At 41.8% G+C, this 24,259-nt stretch overlaps 1 protein-coding gene across 1 annotated transcript in view; it reads left to right on the top strand.

Moving 5' to 3' along the window:
• SFR1 (SWI5 dependent homologous recombination repair protein 1) overlaps positions 1–3,938 on the top strand; it is a 30,926-nt gene extending 26,988 nt beyond the window's left edge. Inside the window, exon 4 of the mRNA XM_082267969.1 lies at positions 3,690–3,938. Coding sequence (XP_082124095.1) covers positions 3,690–3,881 — 192 coding nt within the window. The 3' untranslated portion in view covers positions 3,882–3,938. The remainder of the gene's footprint in view (positions 1–3,689) is intronic.
• Positions 3,939–24,259: the final 20,321 nt, after the last annotated feature.

Raw genomic sequence — 24,259 nt, 5'->3', positions numbered from 1 at the left:
CTGAAAGACCGAACCATTGGATTTATACGCTTAAGGTGGAGTGAGGTGGAGTAGCTGTGTGTGTAAAGAGGGGATATGAGGCAAGGGGGGGAAAGACGGGTAAGAAAATAGGGGAAGAGAAGTGGGAAGGGAGCATGGAAGAAGAAGAGGCCAGGAGGGGGCGAATGTAAAGGGAAGGGGGGTGAAGGGTAGCGGTGAAAAAGAGAACCCGTGCAGTTGAGCCTGTCCCCAGTCAGGTGGTGCCCGATGGGGGGGATGCGCTCAGAGTCCCTCGTCTAAAAGAATAAACATGTTCCAACATGCCCATGTTTTAGAGTATTGCTCTCGTCTACCCTGCGCGGAGAGTACCAGGTCTTCCAGGTCATGAATCCATTTCACTCTACGCATCCAGAGGGAGATCGTAGGAGGGGGGGGTCGTACTTTTCCAGCAGAGGCTAATACTGGACTTAGCCGCATCTGTGAGATGTCGGAGCACAGATCGTTTGTAGCGCTTCAGAGCCATCCCAGAGCAGTGTAGTAGAAAGAATGCTGGGTCATCTGGGATAATATACTCGGTCATTAGTTGGGAAATCCTGCGTACTTCAGTCCAGAAAACCCGGAGCAGAGGACAGCTCCAAAAGATGTGGGACAGGGTGCCCACATCCTGTTGGCAGCGCCAGCATCTGTCAGATGCCTCCGGGAAAATATGACGGAGTCTAACCGGGGAGTAATACCAATGGGTAAGAATCTTGTAATTAGATTCCTGGATGCGGGTGCATTTCGAAGATTAAAGGGAGAACCGGAGGATGTTACGTCTCTGGGGTTCAGAGAACGTCTTGTGGAGTTCTCCCTCCCACTTAAGGATTCCCGGGAGAACAAAATCCTCAGGGGGGGAGCGAAAGGAGGGCATACAGTTGGGAAAGAGCATGAGGCATGTGGCCCGGGGTGGTCAGAAAAATCTCGAATGGCGACAAGTCTCTCACGAACAGTGAAGGGCCCCCCCTGAGCTCCCTGAGAAAATGGAGAAGCCGCAGCGCCTGCCAACGAGACAGACGAAATTTCCCCCCTGTGGCGGTCAGCCGGGAAAGGTCTGGCCACTCCCCACCCTCGATAAAATGGGACGCCTGGAACGAGCCCTCACGATGGAGGTCTCCAAATCTATCCCCCCCACAGGTGGCCGAGATTCTCACTTGGGCAGAAAGATTTGTTCCAGCCCTCTCTGTGTACACATCCCAGGTGTGGAAAACTGGAAGTCGGATTACCTGATTTATCAGGTGCTGGATCAAGGGGAGTGGTCCCTACACCTGAAGTGTTTTACTTATTGTGTGTTCGGTGGGGGACCCCCAAGGTCAATCTGTTTGCCTCCCGCCTCAACAAGAAGGTGCAGAGATTCATAGCCAGGTCTCGAGATCCTCTGGCTGACATCACAGACGCCCTGGTGGCTCCTTGGGGTCAGTATCGGCTGATTTATGCATTTCCCCCGTTGAAACATCTGCCGCGTCTTCTGCGCAGGATAGAGGTGGAAAACATTCCGGTCATTCTGGTGGCTTCATACTGGCCTCAACAGTCATAGTAAGCAGACCTCATAAGATTGGCCACTGGTACCCCTTAGAGGCTTCGAAGGGAAGATCTGTTGTTTTCAAGGTCCGATCTTCCATCCTGCTTTACAGTCGCTGCCTTTAACTGCATGGCCGTTTGAAAGTCAGGTGTCGAGAGATAGGGGTCTCTCTGAGTCTGTAATTCCCCACTCTCTTGAAGGCTTGGAAGTCGACTTCTCGAAAGATCTATCATCGCTCATGGAAATTGTACATTTCATGATGCGAATCGCTGAAAGTACACCCTCGCTTGTTTTCTACAGGAAGGGTTTGAACAGTGGTTGGCCTTGTGTACTAGCAAAGGCCAAGTTTCAGCTTTGGTTATCTATTTTCAACGCTCATTAGCCACGCATGCCCTTATCCGGATTCAGGGATTCAATTATTTATTCAAGGTGTGCACCATTTGGCGCCTCTGCGGGATCCCCGTTACAGCCATGGGATCTCAATTTGGTGCTGTCTGTTCTTCAAAAGCCTCCTTTTGATAAAATTCTGGAGATTTCGCTGCTTGCTTTGTCTCAAAAGGTTGCCTTCTTGGTGGCGATCACTTCTGCCCGCAGAGTATCTGAATTGGCGGCGTTGTCTTCCCGCTCACCTTATCTTGTGGTTCACAGAGATAAGGTGGTACTTTGACCTAATCAGTCGTTCCTAAGGTGGTTTCTGATTTTCATTTAAATGAAGACATTGTACTGCCTTCCCTTTGCCCTAAACCTCAGCATCCTAAGGAGTATCGCCATTAGGTAGATGTGCTGTCATCAGCGGATGCTTCTTTTGGCCGCAAGGTTTTGCAGGCTGCAGTTTAAGAGAACCCCCTTTTTTTGTTTCTCTTTGAGGGTTCATTGTTCTGGGGGAGCTCATGTTTCTGCTTGAACTGTTTTACCTGGTTGGCCACGTTTAGCCATGGGGGCATTCAGGTTTTTTTTTTGTTCCTGTTTTGTTCCCACCCCTCATGTTTTTACTGCTTTGGAACATCCCTTTAGTCTATAATTAAGCAGAGCTGCGTCTGTCGATGATCGATCAAACTAGATTTTTGTAAGAACCTACCGTAAAATCCTTTTCTCTGAAGTTTAACAGACGTCATGCAGGCAGATTTAAATGTCACCTGTGGTTTTTTTTTTTCTCACTTAAAAATACTAACATCAGGCATACCCTGATCACACCCATCAATAAAAGGCTTTCTACGATCCTTTTTATCCAGCCGCCAACTGTCCCACCTAATTAGTCCCACATTTAGAGTGATTTCACAGCTCTGCATTTGTGTTAAGGATAAAGTGATTGTTGTGTCTTTCATGCGGTTTTCCGCAAAGTGCACTTTTCATAGGAATGAATAGCAATGCATATAAATAATGCCTAAAATGTGTAAAGTGGCCATAACCCACCTGCTAGTAGCTGATTACAGGACAAAATAAAAAAAATTGTTATAGCATACAAACTGAAATCACTTTGGTTAAAGAGGAGCTTCAGTCCCCCCCCCCCCAAAAAAAAATCAGCAGCTACAAATCCTGCTGACTTTTAATATAAGGACACCTGCCTGTTAAGAGGTCCAGCAATATCCTCACCCGAACCTGTTATTTACTGGGCTTTGGGCTCCTAGCGCCGGCATCTTAACTAAGGGAAACTGCTTGTGGTTAGGCTGCACTTGCTAACGGTTCTGAAGTCTTCTGGGACCTGTGATAACCCAGAAGTCTGCCCAGTGAAGGGGGGGGGGGTACCTGTCAAAACCGGGTCCCTGTGTCTCCAACCACTCCCCCCCCCCCCCCCCCCCACCAAAAAAAATAAAATAAAAATTAAAATAATAATAAAATGATAAAGAGGAGGGAGGGGAACAACAGCTAACCTGTTCATGGAGGGGTTAAAGGCTATACTTGGTTTCTTCTTCTGTTATATTGTATTTTTAATATTATGATCAAGTGTGTGGGTTTTTTTTTTTTTTCCCCCCAAATTTAAATTTTAACTTGTAAGCACACCGGAGGCGCAGATGTTTCCATACCTGACATTTTATTACTTAGTGTTCTGTTGACAATTATATATTGTGGCTGAGAAAAGAAGGCTGATCACAATGAAAGCAGTTTTTGATTATTGTACATGACCAGTGTGTTTTTCTTTTCCCACTTATAGAACAATCTGACCAACCTGCAGTCATTAATAGAGAAATGGAGAAAAGGTAGTCAGCTTTTGCTCTATGAACTCCAAACTGCTTTAACTACTGAGAATCAGAAGATTAGTCTCACACAGCTGATAGAAAGTTATGGGCTGGATGAGAAATTACTTTGCTACAACAGAACAGAAGAAGACTTTGAAGAACCATGACAACGAAATGTATGAGGGACCTTTTTTTTTTCTCTGTTAATTTATTTATGCATTTGTTATTTGACAGAACAGTTCTAAGTTCTCTCCAGGCAAAACTGCCTTCTGGTAAAAGATCAGAACTAATATTTCAATGTCTGGAATATGCTTGGGAGTTAAACCACTCAACACTTCCCTATGTCTCTCAGGAAATGCAAGATCTGTGCTTGAGTTCTCAGACCGACACACCTGCCATGGTCATTACAAGGTGGCTCCACTTTCCCTGTTGAATTGTACAGTTTTTTTACATTACAGAGAATATAACGCGCAGGGTAGAAGTATGGTAAAGTGGGCAATTGGACGTAGGCAGGAACTATAGTGTGGAGACAGTCACAGGAGTTCCTTTGTGATAATAGGCAATATTCGCTGCTCTGTCCACTTGATGCCGTATAGAACCAAAATATAACTTTTGGATTGACTGCGTTTATTTTATAAAACGTTAAATTATATTTTAGTATTTGTAAAATTTAATATTTAGAAATGGATTCATATAATTTGATAGTGATACAAAATGAATGCAGAGCATGGCTTAAGTGTAGGTATTATTATTGTGAAATACAATATTAGATAATAGTGTGGTACCTTGTGCAAAATATATGGCTTGAACAGTGTATGTGGATGCCTGGTCTGATTAATTACAAAACAGATGATCAGAAATGTGTGTGAATTGTAACCCTATATTATAAAATAGCATGACTGTTAACAAAAAAATGTTTTTGAAATTTAAAATGTCCATTTAAAGAATATGGGACAGAAAGCCCCTGAGCAAATAGTTTGTAAAATCAAAAAAACACGTGAAAGGGAGAGGGCTGCACACCCCAAATTACTTGTAGAAAAAAGGAAGGAAGATTCCCCCAGGTTTTTTTTTTTTTTTTTTTTTTTTTTTAGCAGCAAATCATTTTTTATATATCAAAAATGTAAAATTATTAATTTTATTAACAATTTGTTAAATTCCACAAGGAAGAAAATATGAGCCCTGGTTACAATATTAACCCATCAAAAGAGACAATGCATGAATAAAAGCAATCAGACGCGTTTCAACCTATTCCGTATTGGTCTTCCTCTAGGGAGCATGTGATGTCTACAAGATACATTATGAAATTAGAGATACAATATACAAAGCTTTTTAAAAACGGCAATGAGATTATAGCCTCTATATTTACCGTTATGCCGATGGGTTTCTTTATTCCAGAGGCTTTTTTGTTGGTTCAGAATCGTCCTAAGGAAGTCTTCCATACATCCAGAGCGGATAAGAAGAGAAACTCGCTTGCAAGGAGTCTCATTCAGAACAACTCATGGGGTAGTGGGAGATCTACCTGCAGAATTATTACCCATTATAAAAGATAAAATTGAAATTACAAAAAGGTTTTAATTGTTGACTAGAGAAAAACTATCTAGCAGGGTGATTTGATAGATTCATCTGGGCGATCAACTTGTAAAGCCTTATGACCAGAAAGAGGAATGGAATAGTATACCAAAAAGTTTTGCAAAACCAAAAGTGTGACTTATAAAGCCAAATGGCTAGAGTGAAATAAAATAGTGCATCCAAAAAGTTGTGCAAGACCATGAGTGTGAAAAAAATAATAAAACACTTGGTGAAGAGTGATAATGAAGTGAAAGATAATATGAAAGAGATTTACCTAGAAACTTAAAATCATTTGGCATGAAGGGGGACTTTTGTAATATATCAAGGAAAATTTGCATAAACTTGCCACCAGATGATGTTGCAAATCTGTGTGTGAGGGTGCAATGTACCATACGTATGCTGAAATTAAGAGTTGAAGCTGTGAGTGTACGAGGAAAAAAAAAAAAAGGGGGGGGGATTTTTAATAGTGAGCCTCTATCCAATTGTTCAAGGTAGAAATGCCAAACAGAGGAGAGTTGTATTATAAAAGAAAAAGAAGATACAGGTCAGTTGTAAAAAGGTGTACTCACACGTGTCGCCACAGATAGCATCCATCCACAGCCCTCTGCATATGACCCAAAAGAAAGGGGGTTTTCAAATGCCTGCTCCGTGGATGTAGTTTTTAAACCCCCAATTATTCAATGTCGGGGTATGCGGTCTCCTCGTGATTCCCTCGGTGTTCCGGAAGGAAGGCCCCGGCCGCTGCTGTCACTACCGGGTGTACTGATGATGCGGCACACAGGCCAGGCGCAAAATCATGTGGCGCCGCGCATACGCACTGACTCCATCAGACCTGGTAGTGATCCGGGGCGCCGCTGGCATGGGATAGCCGACCCTCTGTGGGTGGGTGTAAACCACGGCCCGGAAGTCGGCTGGGGATGGACAAATGGGGGACAAGGAATGTTTCCCTGGAGGTCAGACCTTTGACCCCATGCCGGGAAGGCAGTCTGTCAGAGCTCATCTGAAATGTAATGGAAGGACCAACCAGGAGTTCTGAAAGAGAAAAAAAAAAAACTTTTACAAATTTTACAAATTTTTGACAGTAAATCAAAATATCATATTTATCAATGAAACCTAATCATTGTTATTAAAGATAAAGGAATATAGAATAATAGAAAAAGCCATGTACAAATTACAATTGCAATACAATTTTACATATTATAAATTGTTACTTATTTTTCATATTGGTGAGCTTGTTTGCACACAGCCATTTTTATCCCAAGGCGAACAATGGGATCACTGCGTCTTGCTGGATGAAAAACCTTTTAGAAATGGGGCATACGATATTGATTCATTTAATCCTGGAGGGAAGGTGGCCCTCAACCTAAAAATCCACCTTTGTTCATGCTGTACAAGATTTTCTATGAGTCGCCTCCACGATCTGCAATATGTATTCGATCGATCGCGTTGAAAGTCACTTTGGGCATTTTGTAATTTTGTTTTAATACTATGTGTCTGCCTATAGGAAGATATTGATTGCCTATTTGCATGCTATTTACGTGTTTGGAGATCCGTCTCCAAAACTCCTGTTTGGTTTTCCCCAACGTAAAGGCTTTGCAGACCATTAAATATGCCATGCCTCGTGTTTGGCAGTTTACAAAATGTTTAGGAGTGATGGATTCCCTGTTAGGGAGTATAAAAGGTTTCTGTTTGTTAATAAGAGGACAATAAGAACAATGTCCACATGGAAAAGAGCCTGGTAATGAGCAGTGTTTTCCTCCAGTTTCGTTTTGGTACTCACTTTGTACCTTTGTACCAGTTTTGTCTTTGAGAGATCTTGCTATCTTAAAGGTGATTGACGGAACTGGAGACTCAAATTGTTTCACCTTGGGGTCATCCGTTAGTATGGACCAATGCCTTTTGATAATATTTCTAATTCTTGTGTGCTGTCTAGAATATCGCATGATAATCCCAGATGGCCCACAATCCAAATTTTTTTTTGTTCTTGTTTTTTTAATAGTGATTTTCGAATGGCTTTGTTGTAGGCCTTACGTATGACTATAACCTCTCTCTAATAGTCTCGTTTGAAGTTTATTTGTTTGCTGTCATTTGACCAGTTCCTCTGTGAACGGAGGCATTGACCAAAGGGAATTGAATTTATAAGAGGTGTAGGGTGGAAACTTTCAGCATGCAGCACCGTGTTCCCAGCAGTGCTTTTTTGGAACAGGGTGCTGCATAATTGGCTGTCAGGATTGCGTTTGACTCGAACATCCAAAAATGTAATGTTCATTTTGTCATAGGACATTGTGAATTTTAAATTGCAAATATTGGCATTCATTTAATTTGTTAAAGACATTTTATCAAAGTGTCCTCAGGTCCCTGTCAGATGATGAAAATGTCATCAATGTACCTAAGCCATGTAGATATGTGGCCTGTGTACTCCGCAAAATCCTCATCTGAGAGGAACGACTGTTCCCACTCCCCCAGGTACAGATTTGCGTACGATGGGGCACAATAGGTCCCCATCGCCACGCCCTTCACCTAGAGGTAGTGGGAACCATCAAACATGAAAAAGTTGTGATAAAGAATATAATCCAATCCACAAAGAATTAATTAATTAAATGCCTTGTTATGTAGAGGCCTTTGCAGTAACACCCTATGTATAGCCTCTAAACCTTTTTGGTGTGGAATGGAGCTATATAGTGCTTCCACATCAATGGTGACAAGGAAGGAATTTTCTGAAACAGTTCTTCAATGATTTGCAAGAAATGAATGGTATCTTTCACAAAAGAGGTTAGTGCTAATACATATGGTTGTAAATAGGAGTCGATTACTTTACTCAGGTTCTCGGTCAGACTGCCATTTCTGGAGATTATAGGTCGTCCTGTGGGGCAAGAAGGATTTTTATGAATTTTAGGCAGGCTATAAAAAGTTGGTACTTTAGGATGTTTGGTTCTAATAAATTCATATAGATCTTTTGTGATTGCTCCCCCTACATAGGCCTGACCTTTTTGAGGTTGTAAAATTCTAAATTGTATTTTTCAACAAGTTTAGCTGGTATTGGTTTGTACCAATCCTTATTGTCTAAGATTTTTTGGACACATGGATTTATTGGTGGAGTTGTCCATAATGACAACGTTGCAACCCTTGTCAGAGGGTTTTATCCTCCAGTGCCTGTTGTTGTTATTCACAAATTTTGGGAGTCTTTTTGTTTGTTTGTAAGTTTACCAATATCCTTTACATTGTTCCATTTGATCAACACAGAGCTCTGACAGCTGGTATTTTCTTGTGAAGAAAAGACAGGCACCACTCTAAGTGCAGTATGACAAGTTTAATGTGGTAAATCAATGTACACCAAATACTCACAAGAGAGTAGGTGAAAGACAGCGGTATATGGCATATAAACTGGTCCGTCCAAGCGGTAGGTCTGTCCGGGTGCCTCAAAGATTCTGCTCAAAAGGTCCGCTGCAGTTGTCCGCTGTAGCCGATGGTAGTCAGCACTTCCTGAACACTGGGGACACAGAGGTGAAACTTCCGGCGGCACGTTGTGACGCAAGGACGTGATGGCGTAGGCGACCCGTTATCGGAGCATGCGCACCTTCCTCAGGCCTGCAGTACCCTGCAAGTTTTTCTTCTCGCTTGTGGCAGAGCAGCCTTCAGTGCTTAAGGACTTTTTTATATATACCCATGGACTCTTATGGACCTTACATGTGTATATGTATTATAGACCCTGTATTCATCCCATGTGGTAGTAACTGTTGGTATCCCTTATTTTTCCTTGCGCCAGTATACCCATTGAGCTGGTATTTTCTTGAACAGTGTATGTGGATGCCTGGTTTTATTAATTACAAAACAGATGATCAGAAATGTGTGTGTAGTGTAACCCTATATTATAAAGTAGCATGACTATTAGCAAAAAAATGTTGTTTAAATTTAAAATGTCCATTTCAAGAATATGGGAACTATGGGACAGATTCACATGTTTTCTATGAAGAAAAAAGCCCCTGAGCAAATAGTTTTCCTTAGACCTTTAAGAAAAAATATCAAGTTTAAACCGGAGTTTTGCATTTCGACTCCAGGCAAATACTTCACTGTGTGTAATGACATTTTTCTTACATTTCATGAAGTAATATTTTACATTTTTGTAATCTCCCTTTAATTTAACGGCAGTTGCTTTAGTTCTGTTTTTTTTTTTTTTTCTATTTCCTGATGATAAATACATATATGGAACCTAAGGTATGGCAAGGGTGAGGCATAAGGGCTCTTTTTCTTTGTTGGTAACCAATGTTTGCCTTATAGTTCTTTGTTAAGCCTAGTACATGCTATCCGTTTTTTTTCGTTCAACCCAGCGGGCTGAATGAAAAGAAATCTGAAGAGCTCGGGAAGAGATCCTGTACTAACAACCCAATGTTAATACATCAATCTCCCCACTGAGCTTTTGTGTTTAACCCGGGGGACCACCCCCCCCCCAAAAAAAAACACCCTGGTCAGCGTTCTTGACCATTGGGTGAGAGTGCTGATCAGATGCTAATTAGCAGACCCTTTTCAGTCATGCCCCATTGACAGAGGCCAGATGTTCGGCTGGCTTCTGTGGGACTGGCTGCCGTACACACGGGCCGAATGTCAGCCGGTTTCGATTGAACTGTCCGATACTGCCCCGATATTTGGCCCGTGTGTATGGCCTTTTAGGCTCATTTGTATAACAATGACAAAGATTAACGCAATTTTCAAAGTATACTGACTCGCTGAGCTTTCAAACTATGTACATAACGCAGTCCTATATTAAGGCTCTATTGGGGGAAACAAAAGTAACCTGTCTGTAGGTTTGTTGGAAAAAAGCCAGTCAAACATGGAATTAATGAATACATCTTATGCAGACTGCGTTTTTGTGCTAGGAGATGTTCGCTGGATCCCATCAATACATAGCAATCGTCTCAATCAATGACCCAACATTCAATTCTATAGAAGAAAAGAGGAAACTCCAAATCCTACTTGGAGAAGAGGAGCCAATGGTGAGAATAGCTGCACAATACGTGACAGCGTGTCACAGACTGAGAGGGACATGAAAAACTGAGGACTTAAAAGTCCTTTAGATGGACCCACCCCCCATTCCCCCTTTTATATTACCCATTACCCCCCAAACTCAACTGCTTTGGCAATGCTAAAATGTATTTGGTCCTGCCAATAAAGCTTATTTGAATTGAATTGAACATGTGTGAGGTGTGTATCTCTCTGTCTATCTCGGTCTCTGTCTATCTCGGTCTCTGTCTATCTCGGTCTCTGTCTATCTCGGTCTCTGTCTATCTCGGTCTCTGTCTGTCCTGCCTGTCTCTTTCTCTCCCTCTCTCTGTCTCTCTCCCTCTCTCTCTCTCTTTCTGTGTCTCTCTGTTTCTCTCTGTCTGTCTTTGTCTGTCTGTCTGTCTCTCTCTCTCTATCTCTCTCTCTGTGACAGAGAGAGACTGTCTCTTCTCCTCGCTTTCTCCCTCCCCACTTTCTCTATCTCTTTTTTTTTTTTTTGTTTTATAGCTCTTTAATTCTCTCAATTCCCCCCCCCCCCTCCCCCCCAATCGTCCTCTCTCGCTTTATTTTCCTCTGTCTTTCTCTTGTTTTTAAAAAGTGTGCGTGCAAGTGTCTGCGCACATTTTAGTCTTTCACACCAACAGTCTCTCAGCATCACAATCTACAGGGCTACCCTACAGCTTATTTTTCACATTAAAAACCTTTAAAGAGGCTTGTTGCCTGGTTGCTTTCATTCAGTAGATGTTTTGGGACCTTTGCCAGGTATAGCTTTAGATATATGTTGGAGCAAAGAAAAAATAAATATATGGAGTACACTTATGTGTTTTTTTTTTTTTTTTACCCATTGAAGACCCTGCAAGTACAGAAAAATTCCTGTTTATGTACCAAAGGAGTACTCGCCTCCTAAGTCCTGATGTGGGCTGATAGTGAAGTACAGCCATACCCAGTTTTTATTTTACTAAACTGCTATAGGATTCCCATGCTCCTGATTTCTACAACATTAGGGCTAATTGTTTTGTGGTTCCAAATAAGAATTGGGAGAGCTAATTACTATCTCTAACACAAGAATTGTGGACGGGAATGCTCTGAATTTCTGATGAGCACAACAATGACATGATCATTATATCGAACAGTTATAACAAAATGTTTTCATGGTATATTTAGCGGACCCAAAGGCCTCATACACATGAACGGTTTGAGGCTTAAATATTTTCCTAGAATAAAATCCTGTTTTTTTTCCTAGCCGAAGAGTTGCAGGTGGTGGGTGCAGCTGGCCATAGAAGTTAATGGCTGTATATGACCGCATTAAAGTATGCGTCGATGCTCTTGTGCATTGACATAAACACACGCTGGGGCTTATGATGATGTATTCCCGGAATGTTGAGGATTCTATTTTTTTTGGTCAGCTGTACGCCCACCTGAAGCTCCCTGAGTAGGTAAAGGCACTGAGATTTTAGTCTACAACAGACCTCACTAAATGTCAGATTGTGGCCCAGATCTGCATCCAGTCACTCCCATCTGGACCCCGATGGTTGCCATTTAGGAGATGGCTCTTTTCCCCAGACTCTGCTGCTGTCATTTTAACAGCAGAGCAGAAGGCAGGAGGCAAAGCAGCTCTGGACAGAGGGTAGGAGTGGGAGCTGCCCAAATAAAGTTTTCAAGTAACTGGCAGGACAAAGCCACCCTTTGTCCTAGCAACCAATCACCAATTTGGCAATATGAAAAGTTCTCTCCATAAACTCCTGCCCTCAATCCAGTGCTGCTGTGCCACCCGCTCTCTGCTCTACTGTGTGCCCCTGTGCGGAAGCAGCATAAAGGGGCTAGGACTTAGCCGTGGGGGAGGGGGGGTGATGTGAAGGGGCAGAGGAGGTCACTGCTTTCGGGGAGTAAAGGGGGGCACTAATGGGAGAGTAAAAGGGGGCAGGAGAGGACACTGAAAGGGACAGGGGAGGACATTAGTGTGGTGGGGGGGGGAGGAATGAAGGGGGGCAGAGGAGGACACTGATGTGAGGGAGGGGTGAAGGGGGGCAGAGAAGGAAATGGTGGGGTGGTAATGGGGGCCGAGGAGGATACTACTGAGAGGGGATGATGTGAATGAGGGAAGAGGATACAACTTTTGAGGGTGGTCGTTGATATGAAGGGGATTACTGTGAAAGGGAAACTGTGATGTGAAGTGGGGGGTTGTGATGTAAAGGGGGGTTCGTGATATTCGGGGGGGGGGGGATAAGGACACTGATGCCTGCCACAATTTTCAGATTTTTGTTTGTAGAAAAAATTTTCCTTCTACTTCACAATTATGTGCCACTTTGTGTTGGTCTATCACATAAAATCCCAATAAAATACATTTACATTTTTGGTTGTAACATGACCAAATGTGAAAAATGTCAAGGGGTATAAATACTTTTTCAAGGCACTGTATGGGAAAAAAAATGATATATATTTAAATTGCGTACAGTGTTACATAACCAAGCAAAACACACTGAATAGCAGAAAAATGCCCTTGTCATGAATTGGGTAAAACGTTCCTGGAGATCAATTGGTAAAGAAGAAAAATTATACATTTAAAACTACATTAATCCTAGAGTAATCCAAGCCATTAAAAAGCTCCCCCAAATTCTAGCAATTCCTTCACAGAAAGGGCTGGTCTCAGATATCTAAAAATATTGAATGCTCATTCTATGCAGACACAAGTGGGAAAAGATATTAGGCGAGGAGCTATCTCCAGAAGCATGGCAGGTTGTCTGGTCTCAAGCAGCCAAGAGCTCCATTTGTACTCTTTTTATAAAGAAAACTTATGCTTTTGGTACATGGCTCCTGACATCCTCCATACTATTTATACCACTAGCAGTGATCATTGTTGGAGATGCCAACAGGATTAAGGTTTTCCTTTTTCATATTTTCTGGTGATGCCCATGCATTGAACCATTTTGGAAATCAGTTTATCAACTGTTCCAGCGCTTATTTGATCTTTCTATTCCTTTCTCTACTAAATCGTTTCTCTTGGGGCTGAGCCCTCTGACCCTTTCTAAGACCTATAAGACAGGGTTCGACAATCCCCGGGCGCCAGGTCGCATTTGCGACTAGAATTAGCGACCTGGCGCCTGGGGTGCCCTGCAGGAGGTGTCCTGTCCCTTTTGCGCCCCCCACCTCCTCCTCGAGTGCACGGACTTCCGCACCGTCCAAAAATTGAGGCCCCGGCTTTTCGGCCTTCTTCTATGAGATGAGAGGCTAGGGGAACTGGCGCCCTCTTGTGGTGGCCAGGAGTAATGCATGCTCTCAATGCCTTCCCATCTCCTTCCAAAGAGGAGAGGAGAGGGAAGTTTTTTTAAGGCTTCATCTCTCTGTCCAGTTACCTTTGCTTAAAGGTAAGTGGACAGGGAGTGTGGTTATTATTATTAATTTATTTTTTAAATGTAAAAGAATAATAATTTTTTCTTTTTTTTTTTTAATTATTAAAAAAAAAAACTTTTTTTTTCCAATTCTTATTATTAAAAAAAAAAACATATATATATTATATATAATCTTTTTTTTCCCTCATCGCCGTGCCACAGCCGAATGCCCCTTTCACACGGGCTGTCTGATCAGGTCCGCCTGTCAGTATTTCAGACAGACCTGATCGGACCCTTCATTCTCCTCTATGGAGCAGTAATCTGCCGCCATTTGATCCTGTCCGCCAAAAACAGACTGGTGGTTCTATTTTCTATCCATCCCGTGGATCGGATCAGATGGCATCGGATGGAAAGAGACACACAGTCTGTTTTCATCCAATTGCGCTATAGTGGAGAGTGGGGTTCTAGTCGTATTTATGTGTAAATTTAGTATCCGTTTTATTAAATAAAGCTTGGTTGTTAGTTTAAACAAAAAAAAAAAATGGCTCCTACCTTTTTTAGCTGGCTCCTAGATTTCAGGCAAATTTGTCAAGCCCTGCGTATAAGAAATTATTGGGACATATCCTAACTGCTGCGAGATGTCTCATCCCTTTTTCACTGGAGAAAAAAGAACCCCCCCCCCCCCATCTTATACTGCTTTATATACAAGAATCATGGATGTATTACTTATGGGAGGACTTGTTTCTAGAAAAGCAAAATAAAGTATGGGAACTGTGGCATCTTAGGTAGGATCTGCCATAATTGCGTTTTTTTTCCCCTTTGGTCCGGTTACAGGGATGCAGATTAATAATGGAGAGAGTGGCATTCCCTCTTTTTTTTTCCTCTTTCTCCCCCCTTCCCCTTCTTTTTTTTCTCCTTATCTGTTTGTTTCTTTTGTTTTGTTTTTTTCTCCTCTGTTATCTTTTTCCTTCCTTTTCTGTCTTTTTCACATGAAGTACTTGGTTCCTGGCACTTTGTTATGCATATGCTGTAGGATTATTTTTTTTCTACTGTTTAGTTTGAGTGGATTTGTCTCTTGAAAATTGTTAATTGTTATTGACTAATGTTCATTATCTCACTTCATTGTAATTTTGTGCTCCACGTTTGTACTTTTGCTTAAGGTACTGACACCTCAGTGTGTTGTATTTTCTTTACCTATGATGCTACGAAGTGCTTTGTACACCATATATTGACTGACAAATCTTTAATAAAAAGTGACCTATATAAAAAGAAAAAGAAAAAAGTTCCCCCAGAAAGTAGCAAGATAGTTACTAGTTAAAGTTTAGTAACCACAGTTAAGCTGGGTACACATGGTCTGAATATTCTGAGTTTGGATTCGGTTGTGTACAGCTGTCCTTCCAACAGAAGCTGGTGCAAGGACCAGCTTTGTCAAAAGGACATGCTGGGAAACCAGCATCTGATCAGAGCTTGCAGTCCTGATTACTGTGTACGGGACAAAACACAAAGGCACAGCAGGAGAGATCGCTGCACTAACATCCCTTGTATTAGTACAGCAATCTCCCAAATTTTGTTGTTCAGCCAGCTGGGTTGAACAAAAAAAAAAAAAAGAATGTGTGTACCAGGCATTAGTAAGAAAGTAAAATGATAGTATATTTTAGCATGGAAGTGCTATTATGGAGTGCTGACATATATAATGTAAAAGCAGCAACAAGAAGTGATGATTAAAAGACACTTGTGTATGGAACGCAAGTGGCAACACTTTGAAACTATAGTATGCCAATTGGTAATAGAAAGTAGCAAATAGGTGAGGAAAAAATTAAATCAAAATGTTGCAGAAAGCATTTCAGGGTGGTTTTATGTTCCAGGCCACTGAGATGCAGTGTTATGTGCTCCATTGTCTGATTTCACCTTACAGTTCAGCCCTTGTTCAATAGCACAATCTGTTTTTTTTTTTTTTTTTTTTTTTGTAATTGTTCATTACAAGGCTTACGTTGCCTAAGGCTTTGTGTTTAAATATAAACACTATTTCAGAACCCTAATGAAAGATAGTTTAATGCTATTCGGTTGGTACTGTTTGGTTATAAACTTGGGGATGAGCTAATGCTGAGCTTTAAAGTGTTTCTACAACTTGTAAAAACTTGTATGCTCATCGTCAAGAAGACATGAATATCAGAATATGCAGGTTTTTGCTATTAGAAAGTATGTAGACCCTAAAAATGAGCTTCACTTAGTCACTTATTTTTGGCTTGTTAAAAACACTATTGAGAGTGTGTGCCTTTTTGTTATATACGTTAGTTTTGCTTCAAGTTCAGTTAGTGGACTGCAGAACACATACCCACTATGTTATGGAGATGGGAGAAGGAGGTTTGTAGTCTTGTCACACCTCCTGTGCAAGGCTGACAACACTACTCCTCCATAAATAGATTACAGTGAGTGACTGCTATCACAATTTCCAGATAAGAATAAAGAAAAACCTAAAAAAAAGAAAACTATTGAAGCCACCATATCTAAAGACTTGAGAACAACACCTTTTGGTCTGTTAAGTATATAACTGAAAATGTTTTATTATCTGTTTTTGGTAAATACAAAAATAGCCATTGATCGTGTTAGAAATTTGGAGCACTCTTGTGCACACTTCCTCTCCTATCTCCGCAAAACTGTTATGTATAGTCAGCCCAAAAAGGACTTGGGAGCTGAGTGCAGTTCAGTGCTGGAATTGGGGACTTCTCCCCCCACTGATTTTAAAAGTCCTCATGACAGATGCCAACTTGTAGGGTTGAGGAGGAGCTCTGGATACTCTCTTGGTGCTAGCGACTTGGTTGCCAGAGGAAGCTTATCTCTCAATAAATATTCTGAAGCTCAGAGTGAATTGGTTATGGACCTCTCGGTAGCAAGGTTATCTGACTAGGTTTCAGTCAGACAATGCTATGACCAAGGACACTATGGCTGAAATGCTTTAACATCTGCTGTATATATTCATCTTTTATGGAGTTACAATAAATTTGGACTTGTCTAAGAGCACGTAAGGAGTTGCGGATTGTCTTCTATGCATTTTATTTTTTAAATTTAAGATCTTTTTATTAATTTTTCATAGAAAGAACAACAGATAAACAAGCATTACAAGTTCCAGAAAGCAGTTACACTTAACAAATACACAGCCGTAAATAGTAAAAATTCCACGTGCATGAGAGAAAAAAATAAATAAAAAACCAAACACCCCCCCACCACCCCGTAAACCAGGAAAAATAACAATTATTGATAATAAGAGATAATTATAATTAATGCAAATAAAGTGGAAATTAATATAATATCGTTAGGATTGACATATTAAAGTGTGAAGTGACTCAATATACAGCAATGTGATGTGGCTAATCATTGTCTTCTATGCATTTAATTTGTTGGCAGCTGAGCGACTGAACATCCTGCACCTCACAGCTCAGGAGGATTCCTACATAATTTGGGGTAGTAGCACATTTTTCTTCTATTGATGAATGCCATGACAGTGGCCTACATCAACCATTAGGGAGGAATCGGAAGTCTTTCAGCTCAGAAGAAGCCAATCAGATTCTGACTTGAGCAGAACTTCACATCTCTGTCTTGTCTACCATGCTCATCTCAGGAATGGAAACTAATGGGCAGACTACCTCAATTGTCAGCATCTGGAGACTCCATAGGATTATCACTTTACATTGAGGGGTTTCAATACCTCTGCCATGGGATTGGGGAGGGGGGGATTCCGCACGTGCACCTCCTGTATTCCACCAACAACAAACTGGAGCAGGTTTGTCTCCCAAAGTCAAAGAGGTGCAGCGCTAAAATTGCATACAATACATCGCAATAACTGCTAAATGTATACAAAAAATGTCCATATATCAGTAGTAAGGTTTAAAGAGTAGTTCCTCCAACTTCACAAATAAGTGCTAAGGAGACCCGTGCTGTTAAGATGAATGCAGGCACCACTTCAAACGTGAATCCATAACCAGATGGACTATCGCTGCATCGGAGCACACCATTGCTACATGCCTCTGATTTTATGTCTTCCATAATGCACTGGGAAAGTGCTTTCTATGTGAGTAGTACCTTTTAGTATTTGAAATAAAGCCATTTTAGATGGAGAGCACTAGATCTTTTCATGTCTTTTTTATGGGATGAACGACTGCTGATTGATCTTGGAGTCCGCTTCAGAGCACAGGAGATCTGGTTATTACAGGAGTCCATCTGGTTATTTACCCTGACCTAAAGTGCAGTGACCTTTAGTGGTCGAATGATGGAGGTGAGAGGCTTGTACTAACTTTGGTGATGGATTCACGTTTGAAGTGGTGCCTGCATTCATCTTAACAGCACGGGTCTCCTTGGCACTTATTTGTGAAGTTGGAGGAACTACTCTTTAAACCTTACTACTGATATATGGACATTTTTTGTATACATTTAGCAGTTATTGCGATGTATTGTATGCAATTTTAGCGCTGCACCTCTTTGATTTTATTGTTTGTATTGGGTATTGATAGGTTTGACCTATTCCGGTGTTCAGCTGCATATATACCATTTTTTGTTAGATCTGAGCGCTGAATAACTTCTTTCCATTTGTCTCCCAAAGTCTACCATCACACCTGGAATGCTAATTTTCTCATGGCGTGAGGCAAGGAAAACCCATTCCAGGAAGTACTCTGTAGGGTGACTTACAGTATCTCATAAGATGAGTACACCCCTCACATTTTTCTAAATATTTTATTATATATTTTCATGTGACAACACTGAAGATACATGTGTTATATAATTAATTATGGTTATTCTATATTGCAGCATTTTGATGTAAATTTTGAGCGTCCAGCATCCAGATGGTATCAACCACAATCGTTAATGGATATGAGTTTAAGGTCATCCCATATGCCTTGCCATGGCCGACCAAAGAAGTTGAGTGCATGTGCTCAGCATCATATCCAGAGGTTGTCTTTGGGAAACAGACGTATGAGTGCTGCCAGCATTGCTGCAGAGGTTAAAGGGGTGGGGGGTCAGCCTGTCAGTGCTCAGACCATACGCCGCACACTGCATCAAATTGGTCTGCATGGCTGCTGTCCCAGAAGGAAGCCTCTTCTAATGCACAGTCTAGCAGGATTGGCACTGGGGAGCTACAGTTCATTGAGGGACCTATGAATGCCAACATGTACTGTGACATACTAAAGCAGAGTATGATCCCCTCCCTTTGGAGACTGAGCCGCAGGGCAGTATTCCAACATAACGACCCCAAACGCACCTCCAAGACAACCAGTGCCTTGCTAAAGAAGCTGAGGGTAAAGATGATGGACTGCCCTAGCATGTCTAGACCTAAATCCCATTAAGCATCTGTGGGGCATCCTGAAACAGAAGGTGGAGGAGCGCAAGGTCTCTAACATCCACCAGCTTCGTGATGTCGTCATGCAGGAGTGGAAGAGGGCTCCATTGGCAACCTGTGAAGCTCTGGTGAACTCCATACCCAAGAGAGTTAAGGCAGTGCTGCAAAATGAGTTTGGCCACACAAAATATTGACACTTTGGGCCCAATTTGGACATTTTCACTTAGGGGTGTACTCACTTTTGTTGCCAGTGCTTTAGACATTAATGGCTGTGTATTGAGTTATTTTGAGGGGACAGCAAATTTACACTGTTATACAAGCTGTACACTCACTACTTTACATCGTAGCAAAATTTAATTTCTTTAGTGTTCTCTCTCATCTGAAAAGATAATAAATAAAATATTTGCAAAAATGTGAGGGGTGTACTCACTCTTGTGAGATACTGTATGTCTTTTTCCAGTATGGTGTGGATTATTATTAACTGTTAGTACCATCAAGGGTCTATTAGTTCTTCTTTAGAAACCGCTTGCCTAATTTTTTGGGGATGTACTGAGATCCAGGCATTTTGGAGGGGAGTTATGGAATGTGTAGATGAGGTGACAGCTATGTCGATACAGCCAGTGGTGGAGGTATGTCTCTTTGGTTTAGTGGATGTACTCTTTTGACGCGTTTACTGTTTTATGCAAGGAAAGCAATAATACTCTCATGGAAAAAATCTAGACCACCCACAATACAGGCTTGGAAAGCAATTCTAAATAAGACACTCTCGATGTATAAAGCTACCTACATGAATAGGGGAACAACCGGCTAAGTTCAATAAGGTATGGAGTTGTTGGATTGATAGTATATCCACGGTATCCGAATGACCCGGGTAGACCCTGTAGGTAGGGTTGGCTGGGTCAAATGGAACCCATGGGGAGTAATGCCCCATACACACGTGCAGATTATCTGCAGACTTTGGTCTGCAGACTTACCTTTTCTATGTAGTGCAAGGGCCTGCCGGATTGCATACAAATTGAAAGTGTTTAGGTTTGACCTCATATTATATGGTTTTGGTAAGTCTGCAGACAAAAGTCTGCAGATAATCTGCACGTGTGTATGGGGCTTAAGGGTATATACATATGTGTAGTTTGGTTTCTTTTTATGATAAGTGAGGAGCGTAGGTGTGTGTGTGTGTATATGTATATGTATATATGTATATATATATATATCCTGACAATTTAATTGTCTGGAACATATCATTATATTTATAGGGCCCAATAGGTCATATGTTTGACTATAGGGTGGTCTTCTTTTTTTTTTTTTTCTCCTCCCTTGTTTTGGTTAATGTATATATTGTCCGCCCAGTAGAGGGCGGTTGTAAGTGTGTGTTCTCTATGTATGGAAATAATAAAAGACAATTTATAAAAAAAAAAAAAAAAAAGCTTGCCTTTATACAGGGTGTTGCTCACTTATTCATCTTGATGAAATGGGGGGACTCCCATGTGACTGGGAAACCCTATTTTAGACTGGGGTGCCTCCAGATTTTACATACTTTTAAAGGGGGCAGTGACGAAAAAAAACTTGAGAAACACTTACCTACGGTAATTTACCTGAATTACGTCAGCCTGTGTTCCACAATGTACTCCCAAGAAAAGGATTTTACAGTTCTATTCTATCCTATTTTTTTTCTCTGCATGTAGTTGGGTATTCTTTGCAAACTAAATGCTCACACATTCTCTATGCTAAGTAAAAATTCTCTTGCAAAGTGAAATTCCTTTGTCCTTAATAAATCAACTCCCATTGTTTTTAATTACTGCTGAAGTATGTAAATCAGGAGAAACATAGAGAAAGTTCTTATCTGCATACTTTATTTGGTTAGTTGGTGACCTTTAGGCACATCTCCTGTATATGTTAACTCTCATGTTAACGTGTTTATTTCCCCTTGCATTAAGGCATCCTATAAATGGATTAAGGCATCCTATAAAGGCACTTTGAATGGGCCTCTATGATTAAAGCGGTATTCAGTCCAAAACCAAACATTTATTAAATTGCAGCTTAACAATTCTTAGACGTGATGGCTGCATTTGTTTTATTTTTAGGCTTTCTTTCCTGTTTCTCCAGGGGATCTGGCTAGTAAGTCTGTTTTTCAACAAAACAATCTGTCCTGCAAATTTAGCAGTTATAGGGTTGAGACAATTTACTACTGACAGGGGTGCTTACATTGATCAGCTTTAATTATGCAAAAACTTTATCTCAAAAGGGAGAACACTGTTGATATAACTGTTTATAGTGTTAGCCATAGTTTTAATTTGTTTAATATATATAAATCTTTTAATCCCTCTACCACTCCCCACCCCCCAGACTGAGAATGCTGCTGTCCAAAGGTGCCCCCTGTGCTCCTTCAGCCAGAGTAGGGGCACTGTAATACAGGGAGTGTGTTTACTAGTTCAGGGCCTGACTGGGGGAAAAAAAAACCACCCTGGAAATAATTTCATACCAGCCCCATAGCGTAATAATATTTTCTTGTTCATAAAAGGGAAAAACATGCATTTTAAAGCATATTTGAAAAGTGTATTATATATAGATAAGACTGATATGAAAGCACATAGGGTTATATATATATATATATATATATATATATATATATATATATATATATATATGAGCAAATTCCAGGTAAAGGTGGGGAGAGTGGGGGAATTCCGATATAAGGGAGGGCTCTGATGACCAGAGACCACCTTATATCAGAGTCCACTGCATTCCCTTCCCCTTTACATCAGAGCTCCCAATTACATAAGGGTCTGCAGCATTGCCCTTTACATCAGAGTTCGCCTTTACTTCAGGGTCCCCAGAGTTTTCCTTGCAAATCCTGCAAACTGATGTAAAGGGGAACCCCAAGAACTCTGGGAATGTGGGGGGACTCTGGCGACCAGAGACCACCTTCCGCAGAAAGAATACGCTAAGGTAAGGGAGAAACCTTTTATATCAGTGTCCCCTTACATTATTGTATTCACTTACCCCTTATATCACTGACCCCCCCCCCCCCACCCAGACTGGCTTGAAGGCGCTGTCATTTACCTCCTCTCAGGTAAACCGTGCAGGGCTCAGTCAGTCGGCTGCAGCTTGGTGGCTCTGGCTTTATCCTATAGTCTCCTCTTCACAGTCCACACACCTCTGTCTGACTTCTTCCATGACCCCCATCCTGGTGGCACTCCCATTCTTGACTCCTCTCCAGACTCCCCCTCAGAGACAGCAGACATAATAAAAGACAAGAGATGGTCAGAGGCTGCGGACATGGTACAGGAGATGGTAAGAGGCTACGGACATGATACAAGAGATGTTGGAGGCTGCAGATATGGTACAGGAGATGTTGGGGGCTGCGGGCATGGTACAGGAGATGTCAGAGGCTGTGCGGACATGCTACAGGAGGTGGTCATAGGCTGTGCAGACATGGTATAGGAGGTGGTCGTAGGCTGTGTGGACAGACATGGTAAAGGAGGTGGTCATAGGCTATGAGGACATGGTACAGGAGATGTCGGAGGCTGTGCAGACATGGTACAAGAGATGTCAGAGGCTGTGTGGACATGGTACAGGAGATGTCAGAGGCTGTGGAAATGGTATAGGAGATGGCCATAGGCTGTGCAAACATGGTACAGAAGATGTCATAGGCTGTGGAAATGCTTCAGGAGGTGGTCATAGGCTGTGCGGACGTGGTACAGGAGGCGGTTATAGGCTGTGCAGACATGGTACAGGAGGCGGTCATAGGCTGTGCGGACATGGTACAGGAGGCGGTCATAGGCTGTGTGGACATGGTACAGGAGGCGGTCATAGGCTGTGCGGACATTGTACAGGAGGTGGCCATAGGCTGCGCAGACATGGTACAGGAGATGTCTGAGGCTATGCAGACATGGTATAAAACAATTTGTGTTGCGCTAATGTATGTGCAAAAAAGGTTGTAAACCAAAAAATTGATATAGGTTGAGAAACACTAAAAATTAGAAAATCATACAATAACCAGTGACAGTGAAATGTTCCTTCAAAACAATATAAGAATGTTCATAGTGAATAACAAGGGATAAAGTCCTCTGATGTGGTTGAACCAAAGGAAAAAATGAAAAGGATGTGTTCAAATCAGAAATGAAAGGAAGCACCACATAATGCCAGGGAAATCTGATGAAAGAACAATCCTTGTGTATCACCCGTGGGAAAATGATATATAGAACTGCTTACCAGACCCTTAAGGTCTTCAGGCATATATGCAACCACAGACAGGTAGATATCACAGGTATGGAGTTCATCAGGAACACACTTCTCCCACAAAGGCACCAGGGTCCAATATTAGAAAGGTGGGGAGTTTCTCATATAGGTATAGCCCATGCATGTGCCAAGGAGGAAAGAAAGGAGCACATAGCGTGATACTGTTTAAAATGTGACACTATTTATTATAAAATTACACTTACTAGATAAAGGATAATATCAGCGTGTAACAGCAAAACATCGAGACGTGTAACAGCATACAAAGGGCTGCGGCGTCCCGCAGATACAATGAATGCTCGGACCGAATGTTGGGGGGCGTGGCTGCGTCACATCTGGAACCACCCTATGCAGACATGGTACAGGAGAAAGTAACAGGACAGGTAGTCAGAGGCTGCGGAGGGGTCTGGTCCTATTACCCGGCCGTGATGTGGAGACTGTCCTGCACAACCAACATTGAGACGAGTGCCTTACATTTAAAAATGGTGTCGCCCAGCGTCATTACGTCACTGCGCCTGCGCTGCCTGCTTGAAAATGGCCGAGCATGTACAGGCTTTCCCGAGCCTGGCTAGCTTCGGAATGGTGCATGTGCAGGCCTGCAGCCATATTTTTTTACGGGTGCCACTGCCCTCATAGCGTCCCCAGGGCAGGCGGCCTTGCTGGCCTACCTGGAAACCTCCCATTATCCCAGTACTGGCCAGAAAACCAGGTAAAATACAGAAGGGGAAAAAAAAGCATAAAGCAAGAAAACTAATGCAGCCACCACATCTGATGATTGGTAAGTTGCAATATATTACATTTTTTGGTCTTTGGTTTATTACTGATTTAAGCTCAGCACTGTGGAGAGCCAGCTGAAGCTATTTTGTGACCATTTGTTTTGTTTTGTGATTCTCTACATTGATGTGCAGTCCTGAGAAATATATGGTCAGGGTTTGACACGCTCTTATCAGTAACCCAGCAGTAGTGTTTGAACCGGCCAGTAAATCTGACAGGGGCATGTGAGCGGTGCTCCTTTTTTTTTGTTGCTTAACGTGTGGTTTTTCTTGTGTTTCAAAGTGGTTGTAAACGCTTACATATACCT

This window comes from Pelophylax lessonae (genome assembly GCF_965119305.1).
Source record: "Pelophylax lessonae genome assembly, chromosome: 9".
Classification (NCBI taxonomy): Eukaryota; Metazoa; Chordata; class Amphibia; order Anura; family Ranidae; genus Pelophylax; species Pelophylax lessonae.
This window is presented reverse-complemented; position numbering and strand designations above follow the sequence as displayed.